The sequence below is a fragment of the Nelumbo nucifera genome, chromosome 4 (genome assembly GCF_055504915.1).
Source record: "Nelumbo nucifera cultivar China Antique chromosome 4, China Antique-T2T, whole genome shotgun sequence".
Taxonomy (NCBI): domain Eukaryota; kingdom Viridiplantae; phylum Streptophyta; class Magnoliopsida; order Proteales; family Nelumbonaceae; genus Nelumbo; species Nelumbo nucifera.
Genome location: NC_142652.1, coordinates 16,573,465 through 16,600,235, shown reverse-complemented (window position 1 = coordinate 16,600,235; position 26,771 = coordinate 16,573,465). Strand labels below are relative to the sequence as shown.

Here is a 26,771-nt window from a genome sequence, read left to right as displayed (position 1 = left end):
GGTCACAACGTCCCCAAAATTGGCTGTTCCATTCAAAACTTGATGCCCCAATGATTAATATGATATTGTAGTCGTAGCTACTTCCTTGTTTTGCAGAATAATTAAAAAAAAAAAGAAAAAAATACATTTTTTGCCAATTAAGAAAAAACAAAAAAGGGCATTTCCTTGTTTTGTTTTGATCTGTTGGAAAGAACTCAAAGGATAAAACTAGCTTTTGATCATTGATTGACCATTTGGGTTTCCATGATTAGGTAGAAACATATTACATTCACACTATAATCATTTTAAATCAACTCTGCACTGAACTGTAACACTCATTTGCAGTTATGAGATGAGCTGCACCTGGTAGTTGGAACCTGTATTTCTTTCGAAACCACAACCTACAACCTTGACTAACACACACACTCGGTCACCAAAAAAAGTCCATAACAAAGGTACGTAGCTCAAGTAGGATGCATGAATAAAAACCCTCTGTAAATTTTTCTATTATCGCTTCTTTTGAAAATATACAGTCCCTTTAAATCACCTTGAAAGGGAATGAAAAAATTGTACCATAAATTAAATGCTACTTCAGAAGAAAATAAGGATTGAAACCTTCCCATGTGAATGTGAATTCACTGTAGGATTTGGGACCTGAATTGCCCATAGCAACACCAAGCATTTTCTCATGGGATTGAATCAGAAACAGATACAGGTTAGAAATTAAAGGGTTCCTAAGGAATGGTCTAATTTTTTCTCCAAGTTCAACAAGGTTTGGAAGTAGAGGATCACCAACCTCAAATTCTCCACCATAGAGGCACCATGAGAGGGCATAAAAGCCAAGCATATTTGCATATATTGGTATAAACGAGTCCTTGTGGTTTCCCACTCCACCTATCCAATCAATTCCACCCTCTATTGGAAGATAGTCACTAGAACATGATATCAACTGATGGTAAAATCTCATTCTCCAATTCTGCAAGAAATTCCTAACCTCATGTTTGTACGATGGGTCACCTACCATAAACACTGGAAGCTTCTCCAAATGGAAACAACAAAGTTGGCAAATCAACAACTTCTCTTCGTGGTGGTTATCGATTTCCTTATCAAATATCCTTCTAACCAGATCTCCTCTGGCTACTGTGCAGCTTCCAATGTCCATAACCCATCGTGAAAGATAGTCAAAGTATTGAAACCAGTGACCAAATGCTGAAGACAGAAAATCAAAACTTGATTCAATCACTTTCTCTACTTGGGTAGGAACAAAACCAGTTTGATGACTTTTTCCAGATTCCTTGGGAGTAAAACATTTCTGGACATCAAAGGCTAACCTCTGTCTAAGCCCGACATCTTCATCCTCCAGCAGCCTGATACATGTGAACCACAAATCTAGTAGGGTGCGACCATAAGTGTTTACAGCTTCTGACGGATCAAAGCAAGCATGATTTTCTTCGGAAGGGATTTGGGTGTTGGAGATGAAAGAACTTATACAACTAGCTTCTTCCAGTAATCCAGATGCTACAATGGATTCTGCAGCTGCCTTCCGCATGTTGACAGGCTCAGATGAGGCACTATATTGCTTGATTAAGTCAATAAAAAATCTGATGCATCTGTAGATGTGGTTCCAACTGTCTGATTGGTCAAGATTGCTAGGATCAAAGATTTTCTTTCCCCCTAAATCAGAAAAAACAGAGGTCATAAATAAACATGAAAACCGTTTTGCACATATCCCCATGCAACGCATTAGTGCCTCCCGAGTTTTTGTGTGAGTTGCAACCTTGTTCAACAATATTAACTTATTCCAGAACTCAAACAAGGAAGCAAAATCCATCACGCCAACATAAACGGACTCCACATATTGATGCTTTCCTGATTTTTCAAACTGAATCAAGTTCCAGAGGAAAAGGATCCTCAGCAAGTAACAAGTGCATCTAGGGTTCTCCTCTCTATCTAATAGTTGCATCATGGTTGGCTGTAGACTAGTCTTAGCCCAGTGGTAGATGATGTGAATTCCACTTCCAGATAGATCATTATCCCCACTAGATGCTGTTGATTTCAGGAACAAAAGAAGCCACTTCAATGATGCAAGACGAACTTCATATAATGCATCAGATATTGAAAGGATTAACCTTTCCTGCAGTTCAGCAATAGCAGGCTCAGTTTCAGGCACCTTAAACAAATCCAAAGCAGGATGGGAAAATATATGAGGCATCTGAAAATCTTCTTCAGGTGCTTCATTAGATGCTTGAAACACACAATTGAAATATGAAGTGGATGCTTGCTTGTGGAGTTCTGTCTTTGTTGGGTCATAAAATGGGACCATTTGAGAAACATCTGCATTTAAGCATATCAAAGAAAGTTCTAAGAGGGTATTGCAAATGGAACCTTCATGTTTTCTTATCCCACATCTTCTCGCAATACTGAGCATGTGATCCAAAGCTTGCAAATATGAGCTGTTAAGGATGGGGCAAGGACACAACTTAGGGCTGCCAATCCATGAAGAAGTCTTAAGTAGCTCAATCAAGTCCCCAAGAATCTCTTCTTTCTTAGAGACATCTGTCAAGTTCCTGCAGTTGTTATCCAACAGAGAGCCTAACTGCAATAGCATTCCATGAATAGAATTAAATGAAGTAACATGGGTATGATAGCCTCCATTGGTTGAGCTAGATGAAGCAGATCTGCTACTCGTGCCATTTCTATTATGTGGCAATTCGTGGGCAATATTTATCAGAACACTGGGTAGTTTCTCATTAGATACCAGGCCTGTTAAAGCTCTTGATGCAAGAACACGAACCCGGAGGTTACTTTGTGTTGAACACTTCCTGATGAAAGGCATGAATAGGAAGGGATCCAGGCCATCTTCAGTTTCACTACTGATTGTAGAAGGCTTAAGTCGAGATAAAAGAATTAGCATGGGGCACAAGCTTGGGTGCACAACCTTTGCCATATTGGATTCAGAACAAGACCCATCTCCAAGAAACTCTGTTGCAACTTTTAATTCACTGAAGAAAAAAGGGTGCAGTATTGGATACCTTGAGGCAAGAAAATCTCTATTAGTTGATGCTTAGGAGAAGATTTTGACATAATCAAAGACATGTATCAAGCACTCATGATACCTGGAGCATCTTAAGCCATTACACTTCGGTTGGTTGGTTAGAAAAGGACATGTATAAGAAAAGCTTTATCTTACTTAACTACTTTTGTTTTCTTAAAATTTACTAGGGAAGCCTTATTTTCCAATAAAAAAAAGAACTTGATATGTTCTGTCTACTTTTTTAGCCATGAAACGTTCTCTTAGACATTTTTCTTCATAACCAAGCAGAGATGAAATTCCTTTAAACGTTTACAAGCATTGTTCTTATAACTCAAGTTCTCTAAACAACCAAAGATTAAACTCAAAAAAATCAATTCACTTGTGCAGGTAGAAACATTCATTTCTCCCCAACATGCAAGAAACTAAAGAACAAGCACTGCTAACGTGAGGTTGATGCATGTTGTAGATATGATCATATTGAAAAACAGTACTTAGAGAGGATTGAACAATATAGGGGACAGGAAAACATTGAAATATACATTAAGTAAAATAAACCAAGTAACCGCTGTTTGTACTTCAAACGCCTAATGTAAAACATGATTAGCTCAGCAAAACATGAATCCAACACATTAAATGATTCCAGTTTTATGCATCTTGAGTGGACTTGTTATGTATAGTCCTTAGCTAAAAAAATATCAAATAGAAAAACTTTATCCATGAAAAGAAAAAAAATAAGAGCATGACTGCATAAAGGTATACTCAAAACACCAATCTATATAGTAGATCAAACATTAATGTTGACAGACATGAGACAACTAACTACAGAACTATTAATTCATAGAATGTTGTAGAGAGACTGGGCCGAATAGGCCCTAGTCCTTTAGTGTCATTCTTATTAGTTCCTTCTTGTTATGTTTTCTTATTGGGCCTTCTTTCTTTATGGGCCTTTTAGCTTCTGTTTTGTTTTTAAGTGTATTGCTGATGTGGACGCCTACTTAAGGGCCTCGTAAATTATGTAACTTAAGTAAGTTTAATAAAAAGATTAGAGTAGAGGAAAGAGGAGATTATCGAACTCCTCCCTTCTTCTCCACTTTTCCTTCTTCTTGCTGTCTTCCTCTTCTTCCTTCCTTCTTTCTGCTCTAATCTAAATATTTCTGCTAATTTTATTGGTCTGAATCGCATCTAATGTAATGTGTCAGACAGAATAGTACACCGGGTGGAATAAAGATATACTCAACCCTTAAAGAATATAAAGCCAAAAAACAATGAGAAAAGACATTGTTTATCCATAATATAAATTTCTGCATCAACATTCAATCATTCTAAAGCAATGAAATCAATTATACAGTTCCAAATAGGAAGTAATCAAATTCATTCATTTTCTAGATAAAATGATTTTAAATAGAAATTAATCATATTCATTCATTTCCCAATTACCAAATACCAGGTAGTTGCAATAGACATATCTTTTCTTACTCTTACAGAAAATAATTTGCAGTGAAGAAACAGAAAGATAGAGAAAGCAACCATACCTGTGGAAAAATTCAAGCCCAGTTAAAGCACGTCGTGCTGATTCACGTTTTTGTACATTTAGGAATCCAATCATGCGACGGACCAATGCAGTATATGCAAGGCAAGCACTATTTCGAACCTCCCAATAAGGAGAAGAGAATGAACGTATTGCAATGATCAAAGCCTCAGCACAGAAACCTGATGTATCTGTTGCTAGATTGGTATCATTGAAAGAAGCTCTAAGGACATTAAATGCATGCACTGTAGGAATGACACCCTCATCTCGTATTTTTGAGTTCTTTTGATTCAAATCCACATGTGTTGGTTGAGCACACAAAGGTTCTTGGTTTTCTTGAGACAAATGTGTATACAAGTCACCATTCTGGTTATTAGGTTGAGTTGGAATGGGAAATGACATGTTAGCAACATCTATTAGCCATCGCAGTGCCCGTGGCAGGAGTTTCTTTGGTGTTCCTTCTGGCTCTGACAGAAAAAGAGCAATGAATGCAGCAGGAATACCAGCGCTTCTTCTTAACAAGTCATCCACTGTTTGTCCCTTCGCCACAGTTCTTTCCATAAGTTGTTCCATCCAAGACTCAGTCATTTTACAAAGTCTGGGGAAAAGAAAGTCAACAAAGTTTTATGCAACATTGACAGATACTTTCAAGATGATTAAGACAAAATGCAAATTTGAAAACTTCAGAAATTTAAGGAATACCACCTATTATTTAAACAAAAACTGGGAACCATCTGTTATCACCAGGAACCAACATGTATTAAAAGTAGCAATATGCAAAGAAGTAAAACACCAAAATATTTTGGCTCCTTTTGCTCTGGTCCCAAAAATAATGGGGGTTCTTTTTATTGTTCTAGGATCAACCTTGTCCTTAACGAGGTTACATATGCACATGAAAATTACTCTAACAATAAGATCAGAAAACAAGAGGAAAGATATTGAAGAGATACACAAGAGAATCCATCTTATGGACTATATAGGAAGAACGAAATATGACAATTTTCACAAATAAATCCAATTCTAAAGGGAACCTAATAGACTTATAGACTTGACAAAAAACAGACCCATTGGATAGAAGAACTTTCATGTTTCACTATTGATTTGGAAGCAGCAGCATCTTCAACAAGGGACAGGGATGTGGTATCAATGACAGCCCTGCCACATATTTGAATTAATCTTAACTTTGATGACAGTAGTTTGGGTAATCCAGGTGAATAGGGTGCAGGAGGTGTCTTCAGAGACTACAGGGGAGCCATTCTTTTGGCCATCTTAAGCCCAATAAATGTAGAGAACTCTATAAGAGCAGAACTCCAACCAGTGCTTGATATGGGCTCTGGTAGCAAGGACTTAGAGTTCAGGAATCTGCTCGTAGAAGTGGATTCACAAACAAAGGTTGGTTGAAAGGAGAGCAGCATAGGCTGGTTAACAAAAGATAAACAGATATAAACTTAAGTACTCAACCTGCATATATTAACTGTATGTTTTCCTTTTAAATAAGCACAAACCAGCTATTCATCAAAAAATAGGAACAATGCTGAATTTTTATAAAAGTATTAACCAACAAACAAAAAATTTATGATAGCATAAGCTTCTCTATATTTTAAACCAATCTGCACTAAGTCAATAGATTAAGGACCATTTGATTTGACAACAGCTGAAGTGGTTAAAATGAATTGCTTATTGTTTTGTCTTGTAGTGAATAAGTTATTAAGGAGGCTGTAAACTCCTTAACAGCTGAAGCTGAAACTGCATTGAATGGTATGCTCTCTAATACTTTCTTATTAAATTACTTTATCAACTAAAAGACAAAGCAATAAGTAATTCAGTTCAGCCACATCAGCTGTTATCAGATGGCCCTTAAACTGATAATTAATACAGAACTTGCAGCTGCTAATAACAGATTAATGGCCAATAATGTTGGCATCAACTGGAAGGCCTGATTGCGTTACTTTATGGAATAAGATACAGAAGGTCACTCAGCATCACAAATCTCCAAGTAGAAGGTGATCCAAGGACTATAAGAACGTGGATAAAATAACAAACCTGGCTCGTGGTGGTTTAGACAAAATATGAAGGAGATCAGGCAGTTTCCAAGAGTTCTGAATAGAAGATTAACTTGGATTCAGAGATTGGCAAGTGGTTTAAGCGCTTAGTTGATTCTCTTCCCAGACTAGGGATAAATAGGGAGCAAATCTTTTGGGGAACAAGTGATAATTTGGCATCAATGTGTGGAGATGATCAATCTATAGAGCTGTGACTGATGAGCCCTAGAAATTGTGTCAGAAAAATGATTATTGGACACAAATCACATGTCCATGGAAAAATATGCACAAACATCATATTCTTCTACCTTTTTAATCAATAACTTCATTTTTTTGGGTGATAGAAGGTAAAGTATTTCATTAGAATGATAAAACATAACATATACAAAATCCTGCACAATAAGGCATTGGGCAGGGCAAGCATTTTCTTTCTACATCCCAATAACCCATTTCAATCATCTACATACAAAAAGACAAATGAAATCAAAAAAAGAGTTATATGGTATATTCTTGAGAAGCCTGTGTGCTGCCTCCCAAGAGTATATTCTTCCCCAAAAACCTTTTAATATTGTGTCTACTGTATGAATTTGTTTTCAAAAAGACTCCTATTTCTCTCTGTCTATATTGACCACAGCACTGCTGCTGGCATTACTCCCATAAAATCTTTTCTTTCCTAGACAAACCTGTCAGATTCCAGCTCCATGATAATGCCAACAGATCTTTTGGAAAATAAAACTATACTCCAAACAGCCTCAATGACTTCAAACACAGCTCCCTTGCAAACTTGCAGTGCATGAATTGATGTTCCACCCCCTCAGAGTTTTCCCCACACATTACAAATCTGCTAGGTTCCACCATCATCCCTCTCTTCGACAGGTTTTCAGCTGTTAAAAACTTCCCCGACATTGCCACCCACATAAAAAAGGCTTCTTTGAGAGGAGCTACCAATAACCAAACCCTGCTCTCAGGAACCCACCCCCCCCCCCCTTTCATTGCACAGTCTGTTATAAAAAGACTTTACTGTGAAAGTGCCTGATCTCTCCCCCACCCAAATTCTTCTATCACTTATTAATCTATGCACCCCGACTGTACTAAAATTTTGCATTAATTCCACCCATTGTTCAATTTCCCAGTCATTTAAATTCCTTCTAAAAGTGGGGCACCATTCTCCTACCCCTCCATGTGAAAATATCTCCGAGACAAGCACTCCTTATTAATTGCAATTTCAAACAAAGTTGGAAATATATCTTCGAGAGGGCAATCTCCAAACCACACATCTTGCCAGATGATCCTTGTCCCATCTCTCCTACTTCCAACTTAATTCCTTGCTTGAATTCCCTTGCTGATTTCTGTAACCCCCCCCCCCCCTCCACACTGCACATCCATATGGCAAACTGGATTCTCCCAGCTCCCAATTAGAATTTCTTGACCCATATTTGCCATTATTATTCTTCTCCACTGACTTGTGGGCTGTTCATTCCATCTCTTATACCACTTGCCTAAACAAGCCACATTAAATTTTCTAATTCTTATCCCTAAACCCCCTGCCTTTCTTGGCCTACAAACTTTGCTCCACTTGACTAAATGAAACTTGAACTCCTCTTTCCACACCTTCCATAAAAAGTCTCCCATTTTCTTTTACAATAACTTGGCTACACTAGCCAGGATGGATAAAAGAGATAACAAATCAGTACGAAGTGAAGACAGAACACTTTTCATTAGTATTAATTTTCCACCCTTTTACAAATATCTTGGCTTCCAAGAGGCTAACTTCTCAATCCTTTCCACCACTGGCCCCCAAATCTTCCTAGATATGCATCACTCTCCAAGTGCCATCTCTTTTTTTTTTTTTTTGATAAATAAGCATCCCTTTTTTTGATAAATAACATCCCTAAATATTTAGTCAGCAGTTTTCCAAATTTTACATTCCACCGAATCCACCAAAAAATCTATGTTAGCTCCATCAGCCACCGCTATTATCTCACTTTTGTGCATATTAATCTCTAGCCTGGAGACCACTTCGAACCAAATAAGAACCATTCTAATAATCTCCATCTGTTCTTCGGATGCATTGGCAAAGAAAAGTGTATCATCCACTTACTACAAAATTTTATTACTGATCAAAAGAGCAAAGAGAAGTACAAAAGTGCAGATTGATGTAGAGATAAGGTGTCTTTTTTTATAAGTAGAGGTAAGGTGTCTTATCTACCCATACTCTCTTCCCCTTCACCCCACCCTTTTTCACTTTTTTTTTTCAACTGTGCCCAAAATATTTGGTCTCTCCCCACCCCTTGTTTTGCTAAGGAGTCAGCCATGCTGTTGGCTGACTGATGCATCCATTGCAATTTTACATCTGTATCCCTCATCAACTACTTAAATTTTTTCATTTCAGTCATAGATCCACAAAGCATATTCTTTTCTCTCCATAGACTGAACTATTCTTTTCCCTTTTCTGATAATTAACAAATTCAAAACCTTTGTAATTATACATTTTTTTATCAATAATTATACAAACATTATCAACACTGTGTAGGTAGGGAGTAACCCCCTTTTGTCTACAACTGCTTTTTTTATCAGTGCTTTTGTCTACAGCTATCCTTTTATCTTTATTATCAATATTAAACTCAACAATTCCCAACAAATCAAATAATTCAACAATAACAAAAACCCAGAGTTGAAGAATCCTATATTACATATAAAATACACCAACCTAGATACATATTCTATTTCCAATCAATTTCTAAATCCAACTACAATATATTCCTAATAAAAGAATACAATCCCCCTTCGTAAATTCCTAATTGAAATAAGGACTAGAAATCCCACTTATGACTTATTGTATTTAATGTCTTCAAAAGGGTTGATCAAGAAAAGCAAGGTTCTGTGGACCTCCATACCCCTGGCAGTCATATGGTTGATATGACTAAAAACTATAAAGAAACACCCGTTTTTTAGCAGAAAAAAGAAATAAGTAGAAGCAATTATCAACATTACAGTCAGAGTCAACTCCCTCTGTTCATGGCTTCACAGCCCACAGACTAGTCAAAGATGTTCCTAGCCATGATTTGTTTGTTATTTTATTACTCCTTGAAGTCACAGTTCTTGTTTTGTTTAAGTGTTTATTTTGTACAGAAACTCTTTGGAGTTTGGACATAGGTCACATTGTAAATATTTCTGATTATTCTCGTCATTAAAATGATATTTTACCTTTTAAAAAAGAAGAAGAAGAAGAAGAAGAAGATGATGATGATGATGATGATGAAGAAACTAGCAAGCCAACATTCCAGGTTCAACACAACCCTGAGTTCTAGTCCTACAATAAAACTAAGAGAAACTTCTAACTCTTTAAGGGCTTCAACCTCTCCAACATATTCAAGAAAGTTCAAATTCACCAATTCCTATATCGTCAACATCACTCCCCTCAGCCTTAAATTCAGAATAGTTCATGCTCATGAGTCATGAACAAACTTATTGCACAAAGATACACATTTTGTTTTACTTTTTTTGGTTTTGATCAGCACATGCATTTATTGCTCTGTATTCTACAATCTAGATGAAATAATGTTCTGACCTCCATGCCCATATAGCTGAAAAATTCTAACCCAGTTTTCTAGCAAAACAAGGGAAAGCAATGGAAAGATTATTGCAAGCAGACAACATATAAGGATATAACTGTCAAAAAATTTGAGGGAATTTGAACATGTTCTGTCACACAATGCCTCTCATTCATTAATCATACTCTTCATTTTAACCAGCATTTTACTACAATGCCTTATATAATGCATTTTTGACCATTATTGCGTCTTGGACAGATAATAACTGGGGGCTTCTGGTAAATCACTGATTCCAACAAAAATAAATATAAAATTGGATATGCATCTAAAGCAACAAAAATGTACTGTAACTTAATTTTGAGCACAATGAATAGCACAATACTCCCAAAAAAATAAACATATAATAAGCTAATAACAGCCATAGTAAACCCTATCTGCCTGTGTTCAAACACTACATAAAGATTGAATTGCATATGGAAATAAATTGAAATTAGCACCTCAACCACCAAGTGATGCTCAAAACTGTTTAAACTTAAGAATGCAAAAACATATTTCTTCCCTGTTTTGGCCAAATGAACACAATTAATGGAATTGAATAATGGTAGGATATATATACCTGATGAAGGAAGATTTGGCCCGACCTCGTAATCACTCAACACGTGGCAAAGGCAAACAGCTCGGCACAACAGCGCACACAGGGCGCAAGCACCAAAGGGAGGAAACCAGCAGTCCGAACTCCCTACTAGGAGCCTGAACTCCCTACGAGGAGCTCGATCTCCCTACTAAGAGCCCGATCTCCCTACTAAGAGCCCGAAACTCCCTACGAGGAGCCCAAACTCTCCTTTCAGCCCCGAGCCACACAAGGCAATGACCCGAACTGGCCCGCCTCATGGCAGTTCGGAACACTCCCCTATCCGAACTCAAGACCACCTCGCTCGCCACTCCAGCACTTCGCCTCCAGAACGCCGAACTGACCAAACGTACCATACCTGACACCGAGGAGGTTCATATCCAAGGGCGGCGCACCTGACTAACTTGGGATCTGACGCTTGACAGCCGCACTTCAACGGTCACCTGCCACTGTCATCGCCAGTCGCAGAGACGACCCCGACAAAAGGGAGCAGTGGCGGTTCTGTCCAGCAGAGGGGATGACACCCGAACTAGCAGGAACCCAGAGGCAATCATACCCGACCTGACAGAAGCTTAGGAGTGAGTGCACGAGGTGGCTATAAAAGGCTCCCTACCCCCCAAGAACAAGGTACGTGAACTTTGCGCCATCTGGTTTTATCTTGTCTAAGAATTCTAACTTGAGCTTCGGAGCATTCATATCGGGTTCCCCCCAGAGCTTCCTCATCTTCTCTGTTTCAGGCTCCCTGTAGCTCCGTTCAGAGGCAAGGTCGTTGACAGCTAGGACCAGTCGGGTTGCGCACCATCAATTGGCGCCGTCTGTGGGAACGCTTCTAAAAGCCTCCCTCTAAACTCTCATAACCTCTTTTCTCCAAAAACCCCAACACTCATGGCTTCTTCCAGCAACGCCGGACGTGGCACGGAGACAAACACCACCGGGGAACAACTTCAAGTCCCCGTGGTATGCGTCGGACAGTTCACCATCCCCCTTTCGGTGGATGGGATCCCCAGCTTGAATGCGCCACAAGCAGTGGCACCCGTAAACCTTCCTGCCAAGAGCATCCCCTTTCCTCTCCCTATCGAGACAACCTTTACTGAACCAACTGCTGTCCCCCTGGCAACCAGCCAAAACCGGTTGGACGACCTGATGCAATGCATGCGGGCAATGCAAGCCCAAATGCAACAATTCCAGCAACACCAGCTCCAGCAGCACCAAGTACTGCACAACATCTCCCAGTATCACTATCAACAGCAGTTTCCCCCAACTGCCGCTGAACCAACCACTACTTCCACCTCGGCACCCTGCTCCGGAGCCAGTTAAGGCCTCCCCACAGGATGGACGCCCCCACCAGGGAAAAGCCTCCCGGCCCCAGAACCCCCCTAACAGCAGGCCTCGTCCCCAGGCCGAAGAGAGAGAAAAATCACCCCCGCCTCGCAGCTCGCAGCTCGCAGGCGGGTCAGGAACCTCGCCCGCAAGGCCAGCACCTCGGCACTCTAGGCCCGAGTTCCCGCTCACGGAGAACCGATTCAGCGTCCTGGCAGCAGACTACCAGCACTCCGGGCCCATTGGGCTCGGCAACACAGAGGCCAGCAGCGCCAGTACCAGGGCCACTCAACAACGAAGGCGCCGGCGAAGTCGCCGAACTGCCACCCGTGTCCTGCCCGAGCTCAGAGGTAAGGAAGAGACGAGCTCGGACGAGGTAAAAGCTGCCCCGATTCTCTCAGTTCCTTCTCCCCTCGCATCAAAACTCCTGGCGGTCCCCATGCCCAGAGATTTCAAGCTCCCAGTTTTGGACAAGTATGATGGGTCCTTCGACCCCAACGACCACGTTGATGCTTTCCAGTCCCAAATGCACCTCACCAGGGCCAGTGAATCGTGTATGTGCGTGGCCTTCACCACCACCTTCAGGGGGGTAGCCCGCACTTGGTACAGGAACCTGGCCCCCGGGTCGATAAGATGCTGGGCCCAGTTCATGCAGGTCTTCACTGCACACTTTGTCACCAGCAAGCGGTGCCCCAGAATAGAGGAAAGCATCTTCAGAGTAGTCCAGAGAGAAGGAGAATCCATCCGGGGCTACATCAAGCGGTTCAATGAAGCGTGTTTACAGATACCACGATTAGACCCCGCGGTGCAGCTCGCGGCGGCCAAGAGAGGAGCAACGCACAAAGAGTTCAAATGGCACATGGTAGCTAACCAGCCCGCAACCGTGGCCGAATTCCTCAAGCTCGCGGATAAGTTCATGAGAATAGAGGAAGAAATCAACCAACGGACCGAAAGCGGGAACGAGAAAAGAAAGAGGGAAGGCAAGCCCTCCAACCCAGTCAACAGAAAAAAGTCGGCCCGGAAGCCGAAGCCGAACCAGTCGTTCCGAGCTCCCTTAGCAGTTCGGACGGATTACACGCCGTTAAACACGAGGCGGACCGAGATCTTAATGACGATCAAGGACGCCCCATACGTAAAGTGGCCACCTTGCCTAAAGGGAAATCCGAACGAGAGAAATAAAAGTTTGTATAGTTTCCATAGAGACCACGGTCATAGTACCGAACAGTGTAATAATCTCCGGGACGAGATAGAGGGACTCATCCGTCGCGGATACTTAAGGAATTTTGTACAGCATGATAATAATAATAACAATAAGGCAGGTCGGCAAGGGGAGCACGGAAAGGATGCCCCCGAATCTAGCAATAGACCAGCCGAACCGTTGCAGCGACAGCCTCCGAAAGAGAGGCCAGTTCGGGGAACCATCCATGTAATTGTGGGAGGTTCGGTGGTAGTAGGGTGTACTTCGGCAGCGGCCCAGACGTCAGTTCGCGAAGTAGCCCAAGAGGAACAGAACCCCCAATGAGACCAAAGACTGAAGAGCCGATCTTCACGGAAGACGATGCGCGAGGGGTCCACTACCCCCACGATGACGCGCTTGTCATTAAACTAAGGATCAGCGACTTCGAGGTCAGGCGCGTACTCGTGGATTCGGGCAGCTCGGCGGACATCCTCTTCAAGTCAGCATTTGACCAGCTACAGTTACAGAAGAGCAAACTGAAGCCCGCAAACACTCCTCTGGTGGGTTTCAGCAGAGAGGAAGTCAGGCCCCTCGGAAAAATAACAGTACCTGTGGAAGTCGGCACATGGCCTTGTGCGATCAAACTCAACCATGATTTCCTGGTGGTCGCAACCCCTTCCCCATACAATGCCATAATAAGGCAGCCAATTACGCATATCCTGCGGGCAGTGGTCTCCACATACTATTTGGCAATGAAGTTCCCTACAGACTTCGGTGTGGGGGTAGCGCGGGGCGACCAGCTCGAGTCCCGCAAGTGTTATGTTGCCGCCCTGAAGGGAAAAACCAAGGTGGCCGACGACCTTGAACTGGAGCGACCTACGGAGCAAGGCAAGAAACGAGCTTCGCCCACAGAGGAAACGGTCGCAGTCCCGACTTCGGCTACATACCCAACTCGCACACTACAGATCGGTGCTTCCGTCGAGGAACCACTACAAACCGAACTGGTGAGTTTTTTACTTCAAAATTTAGATATTTTTGCCTGGTCCACGGCCGACATGCCCAGTATTAACCCCAGCCTAATAACTCACAAACTTAATACTGACCTTGTAGTCAGACCCGTTAGACAGAGGAAACGCAACTTAGCCCCAGAGCACTGGAGGACGGTTGACGAGGAGGTCGAAAAGCTCCTCGCAGCAGATTTCATAAGGGAAGTTCATTACCCGAGCTGGGTAGCCAACCCAGTGCTAGTGAAAAAGGCAAACGGCAAGTGGCGCATGTGCGTCGACTACACCGAGCTTGCCCGAAAGATTGCTTCCCCCTCCCCAGAATTGACCGCCTGATGGACGCGACCTCGGGACATGAGTTGTTAAGCTTCCTGGACGCCTACTCGGGCTACAACCAAATCAGGATGGACCAGTCCGATGAGGAAAAAACCATGGTCGTCAAGACGCAGTTTTCACAGGAATTAATACAAGACTTAGATTCTGTCTTCCAAATCCTGCGTCAATTTAGCATGAAACTGAACCCTAACAAATGTGTCTTCGGTGTCACCTCGGGCAAGTTCCTAGGGTACATTGTCAACCGGCGCGGTATTGAGGCCAACCCGGACAAGATAAAGGCCATCCTAGATATGAGACTACCCGGGAAAGTAAAAGAAGTTCAGAGGCTAAACGGCCGCATAGCCGCTCTAAGCCGCTTCATGTCCAAATCAGTAGACCGCTGCCTGCCCTTCTTCAAAGCAGTGAAAGGCAAAGGGTTCGAGTGGACCCGAGATTGCCAGCTCGCGTTCGACGAGCTAAAAAGCTACCTCGCTAGTGTACCAACCTTAGCCCGGCCCGAGGAGGGCGAGGTCTTAGAACTGTACCTCTCGGCAAGCGACGAGGTGGTCAGTTCGGTACTAATAAAAGTAGACCGGGTCCAACGACCCGTCTATTATGTTAGTAAAATTTTACAGGGAGCAGAGACAAGGTACCCGCAGATAGAAAAGCTAGCATACGCACTGGTGATAGCAGCTCGGAAACTCCGCCCGTACTTCCAGGCTCACACCGTCATCGTCCTGACTGACAAACCTCTGAGGCAAGTTTTACTCAAGCCCGAGGTTTCCGGTTGACTGACGAAATGGGCCATCGAACTCAGCGAGCACGACCTCCAGTACAAGCCAAGAACTACTATTAGGGCCCAAGCCTTGGCAGATTTTATCACCGAGTGCATGTTTAGCCTCGAAGCCCCTGAGCCGGTCGAGCCCGAGATCCCCAGTTCGGGCGAGCCCGAAGCACCCAAGCCAAAAGAGTCTGAACCCCATGAAGTAGCAGCCAGTGTAGCATCTCTCCTAGTTAGGCCAAACGCGAACTGGGATGATGAGCCCTGGATCCTTCACGTAGATGGCTCCTCGAACCAGCAGGGCAGCGGGGCCAGAATAGTGCTATGCGGCCCGAGCATAACGAAATTGGAATACGCACTACGCTTTGAGTTCGCGGCATCCAACAACGAGGCGGAGTACGAGGCACTGATAGCCGGGCTGAACCTAGCGCGCAATGTCGGAGCAAAGCACGTAGTTATCTATAGTGATTCCCAGCTCGTGGTCAACCAGGTTACGGGCGAATACGAAGCACGCGAGCTCACTATGATTGCATACTTGGCAAAAGTGAAGGAAGCTCTGCTCAACTTCTAGTCACACTTCATCAGGCAAATCCCGAGATCAGAGAACACTGAGGCCGACGCCTTGTCCCGGTTAGCCAACACGAGTCACAACACCATGAGAACCGTGTACATAGAGGACTTACCTCGGCCCAACATTCTCGATGGGGCAGAAGAGGTCGCTCCCGTCCTTGAAGCAGAGCCGAGCTGGATCGACCCACTCGCAGGCTTCTTGCTAGATGGAACCCTCCCTGCGGACCGCAATGCAGCCAAGAGAGTGCAGCGCCAGGCAGCCAAATACGTCATAATAGACGAACGGTTGTACCGACGATCCTACACGCTCCCCTACCTGCGTTGCTTGCGACCTGCCGAAGCTGAGCTCGTACTCCGCGACACTCATGAAGGTCTGTGCGGCAGACACCTGGGGGGCAGAGCCCTCGCCCAAAAGGCACTTTGACAATGATACTACTGGCCAACGATGAAGGCAGAAGCCGTCAAGCTCGTCAGAAAATGCGACAAATGTCAGAAGCATGCCAATATCCACCATCAGCCTGCTGCCGACCTCAAGTACCTCACCAGTCCATGGCCCTTTGCACAATGGGGCATCAACCCCCTGGGGCCATTCCCGGCAGCAACAGGTGCGAGAAAGTTCCTAGTGGTGGCAGTAGATTACTTCACAAAGTGGATAGAAGTTGAACCTCTGGCAACAGTCACAGCCCGAAACATACAGAACTTCTTTTGGAAGAATATAGTATGTCGCTTCGGGCTACCTCGGGTACTGATCTCCGACAACGGCAAACAGTTTGAGGATATCAAGTTCCAAGAATGGTGCCAAAATATGGGAATTCATCAGAACTTCACATCGATCGCACACCCGCAGGCAAACGGTCAGACAGAAGTAATGAACAGAGCCATCCTCCGCGGACTGAAAGCACGACTAGACCGAGCTAAAGGGTTGTGGGCAGACGAACTACCAAGTGTTCTGTGGGCTCACCGAACTACAAAAAAAACCGCCACGGGAGAGACCCCCTTTAACCTCACCTACGGCACCGAAGCGGTAATCCCGGCGGAAATCAAAATACCTACACTGCGACTGGAAGCATATGACGATCAGACAAACGGAGACGAGTTACGCACCAACCTTGACCTACTGGATGAGGTAAGAGACCTCGCGCACATCCGAACAGCGGCCTACCAACAAAAAGTAGCTCGGTACTACAACGCCAGAGTAAAGAAGAGGAGCTTCTGCGTCGGCGACCTGGTTCTCCGTAAGATCATGGTACCCGAACCCAGCGCGGGCAAACTCGGACCAAATTGGGAAGGACCCTACAAAGTAAAGAAAGCACTCGGGGGGGCATACGAGCTTGAAACCTTAGAGGGTAAGCAAGTACCCCGAGCATGGAACATCGTCAACTTAAGGCGATACTACCTATAGACCACCAAGCAAAGTGGATAAAATCGCCACCAAAGCCTAAGGGCTAGAATGCCGAGCTAACGAAGGAACCTCAGCACAGGCAAGCAAAGAAAGCCAAAGGCAAAACGGAGACAACGAACTAATAGGGACATCAGCATCTCAAAGACCACCAAAACAGGCCGCGCGAGTACGGCAACCCGAGCAGGAAACAGATCGGACGTATGGTCAGTTCGGCAAATACGTTCAGTTCGGGAGAAAGAACAACCAACACTTAACCAAAAGAAAAGTCATTCCATTTCAAAGTAAGGTAGTACATTTCAAAAAAAAAAAAAAATTTACACGCCCGGAGCTACTTCTTCATTATCAGAAGGCACTTCAACGATACCCGAAGGCCTTGCCTCGCCCTCGAAATCTGGCTCACCATCAGCAGCATTGACCATCTCCAGAGTTATGCGCGAAGTGGATATGGCACTAATATCGAGCTCGGGGTACGTATTCCGGATCATCCACCGGCTTAGCTTGAAACCCCTTCGGTCCACCATCAGGTCGTCAAAGCTCGGCGAGGCGATGTACTCATCGACAACCTTTTTCTTGGCATCTTCAATACCTTGAGAAAAGATCTGTGTCCTCTCCCTAATGTCCTCCTGAAGGTATTCGACCTGATGCTGCAAATCCAGCCTCAGGTCCGCCATATGCTTCACTACGACTCCCATGGCCTCGGCATCTCTCTGAGACCTCGCCTGCCTGGCCTCTGTAGCACGAGAAGCCGCCTCAGCAGCTCGGGAAGCCGCCTCAGCAGCTCAGGAAGTCGTCTCGGCAGCACAAAGAGCCTCTTTAGCAGCTCGTGCCTGCCTCGAGCTCCTTTCCACCTGGGCCGCCAAGGCGTGGATAGAAGAGTTCACCTACCAAAAAGAACGAGTGATCAAAAGAACGACAGCAAGAAGGATAAAGGCAAAAGAGCTCGATAAAAAGTCTTGACTTACCACCATGGCATGAGTAACAGCACGGCAGGCCACCTAGTGCAGAGGGAGATCAGTCCACGCCGCGACCTCCTCGGGGAAAATGGCCTCCTTACTCTTCTGAAGAGTGTAGGTCGGCGACAACACACTCCTGAAGGAGCACCAGAGTAAGTGAGAGCCCCCGTGTAAGTAGTCTCAGCATACGGGCCCCCTGCCGCTTCTAGCATTAGAGGAGCCATCTCGGGCTCCTAGGGCGGATCCCCTGACGGGTAGTCCGGTACCTCGGGCTTCGCATCCCAGGGCAGCTTGGAGCGAGTTCGCTTGGCAACTTGCTTCCTCCTCTTCATGCCTTGAAACAAGCGCCCACCACGAGTCCCTCCTGAGTCCATCACACCAGCAAAAAAGAGTTCGGCATCAGAAAAAAGCCAGACAGCAAAATAAGAACCTCCAAGTAAGGAACCTACCCGAACTCAGGCCGGCCGCAATGAGCTTGGCCTCCGTCAGATACTGTTGGCACTTTAGTCCAAGCCGCGCCCATTGCCGGAGGCCCTTCATCGTCTCCTTGTCAAGCGTAACACCGGAGTCGAGGGCGGCCATCCCCCACCCGGTCTAAAACGGCCACCCCAGCACACTTCGCACCCCGAAGTAGTCCCGCTTCCACGCCGGGACCTTGTTAGGAAGTTCATGTAAAAGCTTAAAACCCGGGCGAGGAGACAGGTAATACGCCCGCCTTCGCCCGGGGAGGAGACCCGCTTGCTTCTTAAGCATTAAGATGGAAGAGAAGATCTCCAAGCCTAAAGGAAAGCCCTGTTCGCTAAATAGGGAGATTGTCCCCACCAAATTACGAATGGAGTTCGGGTGAAGCTGGCCGACCGTAACGCCGAAGTGATTCAAAACCTCGACAAGGAGGGGATGGAAAGGCAATCGCAGCCCCGCAACGAGCTGCTCACGGAATATCACAATCTCATCAGGACCATGTTCCCAAGGAAAGCTACCCGAAGGTATGAAATAAGCGTACTCCCCAGGCAAATTGTAATAGGTAATAGGGGATTGGAGCCCCTCAGGCGTCATGGTTGAGGGGCCGAACTTGTCTAACGTCCGACCCCGACGAGAGGTGGACGCCAAACTACCCGAGGCGACTCGACCTACGGGTTCGAACTCTTCCTCGAGCTCTACCTCCGGCTCGCTAGGACTATCAGGGGATGCGACTCGGTTCGTAGAACCTGCATCTGACCCACTTGAAGAACCGTCTGAGCATTCCGAGCTAGACATCGAGGAGAGAAGGTGGATTCCAGGAAGGTACTCACCCGAAAAAAAAGCTTGAACAAGACTACGGGTACTCGAACGAGTGAAAACCTTGAAACGCGAACTGAAAGCCTGGGCGCGAGCTGAAACTTGGACGCGAGCTCAAGAGGCAACACAGAAGTGACAAAGCGACTAGGGCCCCCCACTATTTATACCCACAGTGACCGAGAAGCAACAGCACAGATCAAAGCCAATCCGACAACCCGCAGTCGCGCTGACCGCACGTCCCCTGAGACCGAGACGTGATTGGCGCACGTTTTTCTGAAACTGACAGAGCGCCGGCGCACGTCTTTCTGAAACTGACAGAACGACAGCGCACGTCTCCTCACATTAAAAGCGGCAGCGGCACATTTTCAAAATTTAAAAGGACGCCTGCTGTCACGTCTCCCAGCAGCGCGCTTTTTTGGTTTTGAAATAAAGCGCGCGTTGTCACGTCTTGCAGCATTTGTAGGCAGGTCAGCACGTTTTTCGTCTTTTGGGCGCTCGAAGAAACTAACCCTGACAACGCACCTCGCGCTATCAGTCAACTGAGATTCAAAGTATGGGACAAATCCACCTGCCACCTTGCGAACTCCCCGCGCCAAGGCAAGACCCTTAGCACCAGGAGTGGGGGCAATTGATGAAGGAAGATTTGGCCCGACCTCGTAATCACTCAACACGTGGCAAAGGCAAACAGCTCGGCACAACAGCGCACCCAGGGCGCAAGCACCAAAGGGAGGAAACTAGCAGTCAGAACTCCCTACTAGGAGCCTGAACTCCCTACGAGGAGCCCGATCTCCCTACTAAGAGCCCGATCTCCCTACTAAGAGCCCGAACTCCCTACGAGGAGCCCGAACTCCCTACGAGGAGCCCGAACTCCCTACTAGGAGCCCGAAACTCCCTACGAGGAGCCCGAACTCTCCCTCCGGCCCCGAGCCACACAAGGCAATGACCCGAACTGGCCCGCCTCATGGCAATTCGGGACACTCCCCTATCCGAACTCAAGACCACCTTGCTTGCCACTCCAGCACTTCGCCTCCAGGACGCCGAACTGACCAAACGTACCATACCTGACACCGAGGAGGTCCGTATCCAAGGGCGGTGCACCTGACTAACTTGGGATATGACGCTTGACAGCCGCACTTCAACGGTCACCTGCCACTGTCATCGCCAGTCGCAGAGACGGCCCCGACAAAAGGGAGCAGTGGCGGTTCTGCCCAGCAGAGGGGATGACACCCGAACTGGCAGGAGCCCCGAGGCAATCATACCCGACCTGACAGAAGCTTAGGAGTGAGTGCACGAGGTGGCTATAAAAGGCTCCCTACCCCCCAAGAACAAGGTACGTGAACTTTGCGCCATCTAGTTTTATCTTGCCTAAGAATTCTAAATTGAGCTTCGGAGCATTCATACCGGGTTCCCCCCGGAGCTTCCTCATCTTCTCTGTTTCAGGCTCCCTGTAGCTCCGTTCAGAGGCAAGGTCGTTGACAGCTAGGACCAGCCGGATTGTGCACCATCAATACCCAAACAAGTGAGGATTTGTTTCTTTGTTGATTTATTTATTTGATAAGTAACAAAACTGAGGCTGTATTTCCAAATTGGCATCTTCAAATTAGCAATAATAGTGGTATATTCATTTTATTTTAATTTATTGTTTCCCCAAAAGTAACAGAAGTATTAATCTCAGCAAAGTATGATGGAAAATGACAGAACATAGGTACTGTATTTGTCTGTTAATCCCAGAATTCCTTGTTCACCATAGAAATACTCTAGTAAGGCAATAGAAATCATTCTTTAGAAGGTTGGAAGAGGAGGATGGATAGAAACATACCTTGGATCATTTGAACAAAGCAGACGGTTGCAAAGAGCTGTAAATCCAGCCCTTGTCTTATCAATAGCACCATTATGCTTCATTTTTAGAAGCACTTCCAAGAAATGGTTCCCTATTGTCTCAAGTTGTTTCACATCAAGGATTACATCAGTAGCCTCACATAGGAGTTCCCCAGGCTTAGATAAATCCAAACAAGTGGACCTTGGTAACGGAATTTTTCTTATGATGGTTCCAAGAAGAAGACTCACCTGAAGAAGAATATTCTATCAACAATACTTCATGTTCCCAGAGATAAATAACGAATCTAACTTAAGCAAGCACCTTAAAATCTAATTGCAACATTCCACCTTTTTACCGACAGATCTTTGTCAACTGAATAAGCATTTTCATCTACAAGGTGTCAGCAATAACTCTAATATCTAGTCATCAATGTTTGAATTTAATTTGCAGCAACTAGTTAACAATATTTGAGAGAAAATATAAGCAAATGGACAGAGAATGATGAAAGAGCAAATTAAAGATAAAATTGCCACTGGCATTGATCAACTTTTCCATAAATATGACTGGCATCTAGGGAAAGAAATAAGTTTCATACCTCTTTCATTGCAAGCCAGCAACCAACCATGACAACTTGTTCTGATGGTCTTGCACCGGTCATGTGCCTTGAACTTTTTACCTGATGTTCTGATGAAGACTCAACTCCATTCATTTCAACAGGTGCATCTGAAAGAAAACCATCATCATCAACCATATCATCCATGTCCTCAGGCAGATACCAGGCGTCTGCAGATACAACCCAAAGTGCTAATGAAGTTATTCGCATGACTAGCTCAAGGAGGTTCTCAAGTACATGCCTCATCTCAGAACTGCTCGACAATACAACATCAGAATTCCAATCCAGCTCTTCAAAAGTATATCGAAGTGTAAGCAATACACCATGAACAAAGCTGTTCTTGCATGCTTCAGAAAGATCCTTCTCCCCCTCCTCCACAGCTATACGTAGCCAATTGACCAGTGATAATATATATTCCAGCACAGGCCTACGTTCACAAATTTCAGAATCCCCACTACTCTGGTTGGATGGTGATTTAAAACAAACAATGTTGACCGAAGCTCCAACTGTCCATCCAAGCTCCAAAACATACTTCCTAAATGTAAGTCGTAAAGTCAAGGCACCAGCATCACTTTCTCTAACACGTGGACTGCATACTAGCCTCTTTGCCCACGCGATTACTTCCTTGACTGCATTTTGACTTGAAATTCCAGGAAGTGGTGTAGGAAAATGTAATAGTATGCGAAAAGCACTCTCTCTCAACCTATCCCAACTATCAATTATTGATCCAACCAGTAACAAAGTTGAATCAGGTAGAGTAAATCCTTCACTGTAAGGACAGAGAGAATTTGAAGGCAATGTGGAATCACACTTATTCTGTGAATAAGGTACTACAGGCCAGACATTAATCATTATCAGCATGAGCTCCATCGCCATAATTTTCCTCTCATATGGAGCAGAAGGATAACAAGAGAAAAAGAGAAAACAGCTCAACCACTTCATAAAATGAAAAAGATCCTCTGCTCTGTGAGCCACGGTTTCCTTACCACCCTTATGTTGACCTACTTTATTATTGTCAGAGCACCCAAGTGGTTGCCATCGCTCTTGCTTGAGCTGTCTCTCCAGTGCTGTCCGAACCCGAGAAAAAAACTTTCTAAACAAACTGGTCCATTTCATCTGAAAAGCTGTAGAGCAACATCGCATGTTCAAGGGAATGGCTTCTTTCATCAGGCTGAGTTCCAAAGGGGAAGGTAGACTAGATGTTTTGGGGTTCAAGAAGAGAGACTCTGCAGCATCTATACGAAGAGTTTCATCAACATGGGTCAAAGCCAGGACTAACCACTCAACAGGAACTTTAACTTTTATTCCCTTTACACATACAAGTGCAAAAATGGCAGCATCTTCTGTTTTCAAACCACATTCTTCTTGAAGCATCAAGGAATTATGGTACCAATCTATGTCCCCTTCAATCAATGCAAGAAAGCGAGAAACCTTGAGCAATGAGACCAAAGCAGCCACTTTCTGGTCAATCCTTAGAACCATGTTAGCACCAGAGAGCTCAGGATAAATCACTTCAGAATCTTCCACAATTTGTCCAACTGAGATAAAGGCAAGCATAGGGAATATACTGTCCACATCCACTTCAAGCACAACTGGCAGAGCATAAGTATTCAAGTTGGATCGAAGCCTTGAAACTCCGGAAACAAGCCCATACAAAACAGGAGGCAAGCAATGCCCTCTGAAAATTACATACCCTGATTCAATTCCATCACTGCTCCAACATTCATCCCGCAAACATTCAAGAAAGCACTTCAAGAATGATGTGACAGCACAGCACACATCATCGTCAACATATGCATAAACTGTTTCAAACAGAAGGTTTGGCCTCATGTCTAAAATAGTCTTTGCTCCCAACCTTTTAGTGAGAGAAGCTAGAGGAACATACCGGCCCTTGCAGCGAGCCCCAAGACGAAGAAGATCCGATGCAGTCTTCTGTAGGAAAGTCCTCTTTCTTTCACTGCCTTTTGCCAATTTAAGGGTGGATTGGATGTCTAATAAGAGATCAAATATGAGATGAACTTGTTTTACTGTCTGGTTAAGGGGGTCTTCCAAGTTATTCCAGATTATTCTCAATATCCGTGCCCCCACATCCTCTGAGATGGGATCATAATTCTCCGAGAGAGTAACAAGGTCAGCTAATATTGAGGTTTTTATCTGTTGTAAACAGATCTGCATAACAGTTAATACATGGAAATTAAAATGGCTGTCAATGGGGTCTTCACAATAGTTACAAAGCTCAAGTAATATCCCATCAAACAGTATGGTCCAAATCAAGCTACTACTTGACCCATTAACATTAAAGGCATCCAAATCCCTTGAATAAGTAAACAGGGTATTGAGTACAGTCCTTGGAATAGCAGTTAGAATTCCTCTCAGCAAGCACAGCCGACTATACGTAGAAACATCCCCCATTTCTGAATAAAAATCCCCCTTGTATGGAATCTTGAAACTTTTATCACTAAATTTGCTTATGCAACAAGAGATAGAACAGTTTGTATGACGGAAAAAAACTTTAACTATAAAAGGAGCAAGCTCTTCAGGATTTATGCATGCTTGAAGAGCTGCACAAAAGCTCACGCCTGCAGCCACCAAGCAATCCCTTGAAAACGCTGATGATTTTAAGATGCTCAAAATTGTTCCCACAACAATCTCAAAGACAGTGGACTCCTTGGAAATCAAAACGTCCTTACAACTACTAGTATCGGCAAATTTTAAAGGAAAACGCTGAAGCAAGTAATATAAACAAGATAATGCCTCTTGGCATTGCTCCATGACAATAGGTGAAGGCCGAGAACCACTAAGAGTCCCTGAAACCACTGCATTCAAACCAAAACTTGCATCCAGAGCTATCAAATTCGAGCATTCCTCCACAACATGTGCTAAAAACCCCAACTTAGGACAACCCATCAACGACAATGCAACACGACATAATGAAAATCTCCTACTTTTTCCACCTTGAACACCATACTCATCACACAGAATTCGGAAACAACTACCGATCACAGACTGGAAATTTCGGCATTTTACAAGAACAGAAACTAAAGTTCGATGCAACGGAAGAGAATTCTCGAGAAACAGAATCTCCAAGTAAAACCGAGATGCCACAGAAATTAATGAGTCTCCGCTGTTTCCAAACAACTCTCCAAAAGCTGAACTGACTTTTTTTACATTGTCAACTTGTGAATAGATCGAATTTAAAGATATCAACTCTTTCAATTCAGTGAAGAACTTCAGAGAAGAAATATCGGAGGGCAATAGATTTAAAGATTCAATATAAGAATGAGGGAAAACAACTGAACTGTAAGTGTATCGATGGCGATGCTGCAAAGCTCTCCATTTCGCGGACATTTTTACGTCGGACAAATTCAGGCTTGAACTGAAATGCTTGGGTTTTGTGAGCAAAATATGTAAAAGAACTAGTGTTCAGTAACTAAAGAAAAGAGGAAAATAATTGAAGTTGAATTCTTCACCTTGTGATATATGATTCTGTGAATCTTCTGTTTACAGATTTTACTCTCCCTCTCTCTCTCTCTCTCTCGTTCTGAAAGCTCCCTCGACTGCATTGATGAAGATTTCTTCAATATCGTGTTCGGCTCAATCCCTACTTCCGGAGTTCCAGTGACGACGCGAGGGAGCAGCGAAGTGACAAATCAACGGGAATTGAGGCGCGGGACAGGTCCCTGTAAAAGATGTTAAAGCCGTAAGGGGGGTATTAGGGCAATGTATCGTAATTTGACGGCTATACCCTCGCTGGGAAAATAATTTGGAGAAAAATATACTTTTCTTCCAACGTTTTTCAAAAAACAAGTAACTCTGCATTCCTTTGTGTTAATTCTAGATAATGATTCATTATAATGATATTTAAAATGTATTATTGATAGGATACGGATTCTGAAATTTCAAATATTATTGATAGGTTTATTTGTTTGGTTATATTTTTTTATAATATTTAATCTTTTTGTGTTATTTTTTGGTTAATCTATCAAAAAATGATTAAATTCAAAAATGAGTATTTTAATCAAAATAAAGTTTCACAATTTTATTCATATTTTTAATAGTAGTGTAAATATAGTGTTCCATTTTTTTTATAACTTTTTTATATTTTTGTGTAAAAATAATTCTAATATGTCACACTTGATGTTTGTTTAATATGATGTGCCTAAATTTTTTTTTTGCAAAATTTATGTATTTTTTTGTTTTTGTATTTTTATACTTTATTAACTTTTATTATTTATTTATGACATTAAATGTTAACATGTTTAACCCAATTTTTGAACTATTGAACTTTGTCAAATAGTAAAAGAATTTCATTTTTGGTTAGTTCAAGATTATGTATTTTATTGTCATTACCAATAAAAAATAATTATTGTTTATTACACTTATTTTGTAATGGTTAATAGAAATATCATAATTGTGTCTAATTTTTTCTATATTTTCTGTAAGTTTCTATATTTATTTCTATTTTAAAAAATTTATTATCTAACTATGACTTCATAAGTCGATCAATTTGATTCAGATAGTTTAATTACTTAGCCACCACTTGGATTAAAAATGGTTTTATTTTTTGAGTTAATTTTAAAATATATAAGTTTATATTGTTAAAAATATTGACACAAATCTAGGAAAATAGGAGTTAATAATTTAAGTATAATACACGATCGTGGATTAAGTGAGGTGCAAAGTAATAATTGACGTTACAATTTCAACCTTACCATTAGAAATTGACTAAATACACAATTATGGGCATTTTAATAGCCATTAAAGTTGTAAT

General features: G+C 43.4%; 1 protein-coding gene across 1 annotated transcript; it reads right to left on the bottom strand.

Moving 5' to 3' along the window:
• Positions 1-453: 453 nt before the first annotated feature.
• Positions 454-25,729, bottom strand: LOC104598155 (thyroid adenoma-associated-like protein). The gene is made up of 5 exons (XM_010260088.3): positions 25,471-25,729; positions 21,983-25,376; positions 21,388-21,635; positions 4,546-5,139; positions 454-3,011 (listed from the first exon to the last, which is right to left on the bottom strand). Exons 2-5 carry the CDS (start codon positions 25,346-25,348, stop codon positions 566-568), a joined length of 6,654 nt encoding a protein of 2,217 aa, XP_010258390.1. The 5' UTR covers positions 25,349-25,376; positions 25,471-25,729; the 3' UTR covers positions 454-565.
• Positions 25,730-26,771: the final 1,042 nt, after the last annotated feature.